Source organism: Danio rerio, chromosome 1, assembly GCF_049306965.1.
Source record: "Danio rerio strain Tuebingen ecotype United States chromosome 1, GRCz12tu, whole genome shotgun sequence".
Taxonomy (NCBI): Eukaryota; Metazoa; Chordata; class Actinopteri; order Cypriniformes; family Danionidae; genus Danio; species Danio rerio.
Window position 1 is genome coordinate 15,752,134 of NC_133176.1, and position 6,642 is coordinate 15,758,775.

The following is a 6,642-nucleotide window of genomic DNA, read 5'->3' on the forward strand; positions in this document are numbered from 1 at the left end:
AGCAATTATATGACATTAGATACAATGTTAAAACAATGTAGTTACATAGTTGTTACATAGTAACAATGTTTTACATAGTAATTATAATGTCCGGACAGTAATTACAGTGTTACAACAATGTAATTACAATGTTATTACTTAGTAGTTATAATGTTATAAAAGTCCAAGTACAATGGTATAACAATGTAATTACAATTGTATTAGATATTAACTATAATGTTATTACAATGTTAAAACTGTAATTATAATGTATAACTTAATCATACTGTTGTAACAATGTAATTACAATGTTAATATATAGTAATTATAATGTAATGATATTAATTACAATGTTAATACACAGTATTTATGGTGTTATAACAACGCAATACAGTCAATACATTGTAATTACTATGTAATGAAAGCTATTACAATGTTATAACAATGTATTTACAATTTTATTACATAGTAAACAATCTTATGACATTGTTATTACGTTATAACAATGTAATTACATTGTTGTAGCAATGGTTTTACAATGCTATTACGTAGCAATTATATTGTAATGACAGTATTTATATTCACAAGGATGCAATTACAAAGTCATTACATAGTAAACAATGTAATATAATGGCATGGTAATTACAATGTTATAACAATGTAATTACAATGTTATCACAGTAATTTTAATATAATGATAGAAATTACATTGTAATGACATTGTTATTACTATGTCATTACATTATAATTACTACACAAAAGCAATGTATTTATAATGTTATAACAATGTATTTACACTGTCATTGCATATTAAATATAATTTTATAACAGCGTAATTATGTTATAATAATGTAATTACACTGTTATATCAATGTAATTACAATGTTATAACAATGCAATTACAATGTTTATACATAGTAAATATAATACACTGACATGATAATTACAATGTTATAACATTTTAATTACAAAGCACAATATAATTACAATGTTATAGCAATTAAATTACAATGTTAGTACATGGTAATTAAAATGTAATGACAGTAATTACAGTGTTTTAACAATGTAGTTACAATTTTATTAAATAGTAATTTTAATGTCAAAACATTGTAATTTTGATGTTCTTACATTATATTTATGAACAACAATGCAATTAAGTTACAACAATGTAATTAAAATGTTAGTACATAGTACTATATACCAATACCAATAGTAGCAATATTATTACATATTAATTATAATGTTAAAACAATGTAATTAAGTCGGTGCCAATAGCGTAGTGGAAAGTGCACCAATACATACACTCTGGTGTTCACGGCGACCTGAGTTCGATTCCCGCCTCAAAGTCCTATGCCAATCCTTCCCCTCTCTCTGCTCCTCACATTTTCCTGTCAATTCTCTCTATTGTCCTGTCAAATAAAGGTGAAAAAAGTGAAAATGGTGAAAAAATATTGTGTATAACAATTATAATTGTATAATATTGTAGAAAAAAATTGTTATAACATGTAAATACTATCACTACATTATATTTACTATGTAATAACATTGTAATTATGTTGCTTGAGCATTTCAGTTACATTGTTATAGCATAGTAGTTGTAATGTAATGACATAGTAGTTACAATGTTATAACAATGTAATTACAATTTATTTCATAATATTTAAAATGTAACAACAATTTATTTACAATGTTATAACAATGCAATTACAATATTATTACATAGTAACTATAATGTAATGGCATGGCAATTTCATTGTTTTAACATTGTAATTACTTTCTACATAAAAATTACTTAGTAATAGCATTGTAATTGCATTGCTATAACAGTGTAATTACATTATTATGACGTTGTAATGAGACTGTTATAGCATTGTATTTACCATGTAGTAGCATTTTATTACATTGTTATAACATTATAATTACATTATTATTGCCTAGCAATTTTACATTGTTATAACATTGTAAATACACTGTTATGACATTATATTTACTATGTAATTGCATTGTTATTACATAGTAATTTTAATGTTATGACAGCATTTACAAAGTCAAAACTTTGCAATTACAATGCTATTACATAGTAAATGTGTTGGCAGTACCTACTTTGTTATAACAATGAAGTTGCAATGTTATTACATAGCAATTATAATATAATGACTTATTACTTCCAATAATATAACAATGTATTTACAATGTTATAGCAATGTATTTACAATGTTATCACATAGTAATTATAATGTATTGCCATAGTTATAACATTGTAATCACATTGTTATAACATTGCAATTACTATATTGTTATATTTTATTCACATTGTAATTACTATGTACATTATAATTACATTGTTATTGCAAAGTAATTATAATGTTATTACATAGTAGTTATAACGTTATTACATACTAATTATAATGTAATGACATAGTAATTACAGTGTGAATAAAATAAAACGACATATTAATAACAATGTAATTAAAATGTTAATACTTAGTAATTATAATGTTGCAACTGTGTAATTACTATGGTGGCCTCTGATTAATAAAGGGACCAAGCCAAAAAGAAGATGAATAAATGGATCATCTTCAAGACAATACTTTCTGTATGAAATCTGAACAAAATCTATACTAAAATCAAAGAGAAACACAAGTTATTTTTTATGTTTAGTAAAAGTTAATGAGTTGACAGAGAAGCTGACTTAAACTTGCCCAGAGAAACGCTGTTGCTGTCAAACAGTCTAAAGACATGTGGTATAGGTGAATTTGGTAAGCTAAATTGTCCGTAGTGTACGTGTGTCAATAAGTGTGTATGGATGTTTCCCAGTGATGGGTTGCAGGTGAAGGGCATCCGCTGTGCAAAACATATGCTTGATAAGTTGGCGGTTCATTCCGCTGTGGTGACCCCAGATTAAAAAAACGGATTAAGCCGAAAGAAAAATACATGGAAGAAAGAATATTTATAATTCAGATGGTCAACATGTTAGAGGTCAACAGAGGTTAACTGATCTATAATTTTGCATCTCTGCAAAATAGTGATCGATTAACTTCTGTTGAACTAAATCTGACACATTTCAGACATCTTCACTTACATTAAAACATATAATTTAATTGAGCTAAATAGTTAAATTTGCATGCATAGTGTTGCTATTATTACTTATCTTCTATTAAATTGTTTATATTCGTGGCATGCCAGTATATAAGGCATAGAAGATGTTTTCTGTCAGACAAATCTATTTACTGGCAATCTACATTAACATTGGCTATTCAACAAAATGTACAACAAATGAGTCACTTTGTTAAGCTGCAGAATTGAAGTTAACACTTTACAGAATGGTCACATTAATTTATGTGAGTTAATGCATTAACGTGAACAACTAGTGAATAATGCATTTATTACAGTATTTGTTCATGTTAATTAACGAGTTGTTCATTGTTAATTCATGTGAACTCACAGCGCATTAACTAATGTTAACAAGCATGAGTTTGGATGTTATTATTAATGCATTGGTAACGGCTGAACTGTGATTAATAGATGCTATACAAATGTTGTTCATAATTAGTTTATGTTATTAAATACAAACTAAAAACAAATAAATAAACTAATGAAACCTTATTGTAAAGTGTGACCAAATTCAACAGTTCATAAATTTGTATTAGAAAATGTCAAATCACAGATTAAAGTAGCATAAAAATAATTCATATCACAAGCCATTTACACAAATTCTGTTCAACTTTCCTTGAACATGCCATGTTTCTATTATTTACAAAGTGTTTCGAATTAAATAAATGTGCCACAAGAAGAGCTATGGCATTCATGCATTTTTAAGTGTGGATTGAGTTTTGAGGCCACTATGTGTCTATTGAGTAAAATGGGCAAAAGAGGGCGTACCGCAGCACAGCAGTATGAATGTGACCTGCTCTATAGAGAGAGGCTGACACGAGACACTCCTGACTGCCGTTCAGTCATGTGGACATTTCCGCGAGGGTCTTAACAAACAATGCGGTTCATTACAAGACACGCTCAATTAGAAGAGGTTGTTTTGAGTGAGAGTATGCTGTGTCCACCACGCGCAGCATATTTCAGTGACGCTTAAAGAGATGTACAACTTTACCACATCCATGACACCTTCATGGAGCGTTCACGGAGAGCCAGCGGGACGCGTTTTCCTAGGTTGCGCGCTTTCTCTCCTGGTATTATGGACGTTATTGGGGAATTTCATGGTTTGTGCCGCTGTCTTGCGCTTCCGTCACCTGAGAGGAAAAGTTACCAACGTCTTTATCGTGTCTCTGGCGATGTCAGACCTGCTGGTGGCTGTTCTCGTGATGCCGTGGAAAGCGGCTACGGAAGTGACCGGACACTGGGCGTTTGGCTCCTTCTGCGAGTGCTGGGTGGCGTTTGACATCATGTGCTCCACAGCCTCCATCCTCAACCTGTGCGTAATCAGCTTGGATCGATACTGGGCCATTTCGGACCCGTTTCAGTACGAGAGAAAGATGAACCGTAGAGTCGCCCTCGTTATGGTCAGCGTAACGTGGATCGTATCGGTGGCCATATCATTCGTGCCCGTGCAGCTGAACTGGCACAGGGCAGACCTGGACACGGTTAACACAAGCAACTGGACCACCAAGGAAATGTGTGACTCGAGTCTGAGCAGAACTTACGCCATTTCATCCTCTTTAATAAGTTTTTACATCCCCGTAGCAGTGATGCTAGTCACATACACGCGCATCTACCGCATCGCTCAGATTCAAATCAAGAGCATTTCTTCGCTGGAGCGCGCAGCGGAGCGCGCACAGAGCTGCAGCGCAGGTGCGCGCACCTGTCCTCTCCAACACCGCGCCATAAGAGAAACCAAACTCTTCAAAACGCTGTCCGTTATTATGGGGGTGTTTGTGTGCTGCTGGTTCCCGTTTTTCGTTCTGAACTGCGCGGTTCCCTTCTGCCACAAGCCGGATTGTGTCAGCGAAGCGACTTTTAACGTGTTCGTGTGGTTCGGCTGGTGCAACTCCTCGCTCAACCCGATCATCTATGCTTTCAACTCGGACTTCAGAGATGCTTTTGCTCGACTTCTGTGCTGCCATGGCCTGTGCTCCAAGACACCTGTTGGTGTTCAGTGCAAGGATCCAGTGGCCATTAATAATCAGGGCAGCTCTGTTACCACTATGGAGGTCGGCTGTGCCAGTTTCAGCAGGATGGACAACGAAATGCAATGTCCATTGGTGGAGCTACATATGTTTGCAGACGAGAGCGAGGTTCAGCATAGCAACTCAGAGGATTTATGTCAAAATAAATAATTAGGATTTGGTGTAGGGAAGACCATGGTTTTCGCACTGAGGATTATTTTTGTAAGTCTGCGTGGGCACTTTACAGTTTTACAGGCTACGGAAATCTACGATTAATTATTTGACACAACGCACCTGTTGTGTACGTCCACATTTTTACACCGGGCTTGTATTTTTAAAAGCGTGTGTGTGATTACATCTGTTAAATATATTTGTAATTATATCTGTAAAATAACCCACACTTAACGTAACTATTCCACAAAATCTCTAACTTTAAATAAAAGCTAATCATTTTCAATATAACATAACCACAGTAAGTACATTATTTAAAGACTTGTGGGACTGTTCCATCAATACATGTTTAGTGTTTATTGTCACACTGGCTGTATATTGTAGGTTTTGTCCTGTCTTACAAAAAAAGTTGTAATAAATTTAAATATATTTTAAAGTAAACCTATATAAAATAAACTAAAATAATTGCCCTTTCTAGGAAACAATTTTACATTTACCTTTATTCATATAGCAGAGAGATGTTAATCATAACTTTATCCAACTCACAAATTGGTGATATAAATATAATTTATCTCAAGGTGGCAATAAACAGTAAAAAACTGAGCAATCAAGCATGTAATATGAGAAAAAATTAAACCAGTATCCAGTTACATAAAATATATTGATTGTATTTTATTTATTATAAAACATATATTAGAAAACTTGCCCAAAGCTTCTTTTGAATGTAATTCAGTAAAACTGAATCAATCACTAAGGATATTTGTGCATAGACTATTTTGAGGGATATGAGCAAAAACAATTGTCCCAGCGTATTTCCTGTTTTACATTTTTAATTTCTAAAGCTTCTGAAAATCCAAAAAGAGCCACATACTGATAAATAATGATATGATAGCGGTTTTAACATTAGGTTATGATTGAATTGCCTCTTTTTACAGTCATGAAATAGTTTGACAACAAGCAGAAAAGGTTTATGGGCTAATGACATGATCACATTGAAATGATCTGTAATGGAAGAAGAATTAATCTAATAAACTAATGTCAAAATGTTCATTTTGTGAGTGAACTACGTTTAAGCTTTAGTGTTATATAAGTGCAGGGTGGGAATTATACATTGGTGATCAGCGGGGCTCAGTGTTTTTGTTAAGTTTGTGAATTAATTTGATCTGTTTATTTCAATTATATTCAATTTATTACTAAGACGTATTGAAGTTTTAGATGTTTTGAGGGATATTTACTGTATTCTGACACACAGTCACCTTTGATTATTTCAAACTATGCATCTAATTTTAATTTACTTATAGGCTATATTTTAATATAAACACCTATTTTACAAGAAAAGTGTCTCGTGACCACTTACAATATCCATCGCTGCTCT

At 32.5% G+C, this 6,642-nt stretch overlaps 1 protein-coding gene across 1 annotated transcript; it reads left to right on the forward strand.

Annotated features, from left to right (window-relative positions):
* The first annotated feature begins 3,878 nt into the window (after positions 1–3,878).
* LOC567498 (D(1) dopamine receptor-like) lies at positions 3,879–6,315 on the forward strand. Its single transcript, XM_005159850.6, has one exon. It carries the CDS (start codon positions 4,071–4,073, stop codon positions 5,265–5,267), a length of 1,197 nt encoding a protein of 398 aa, XP_005159907.2. The 5' UTR covers positions 3,879–4,070; the 3' UTR covers positions 5,268–6,315.
* The last annotated feature ends 327 nt before the right edge of the window (positions 6,316–6,642 follow it).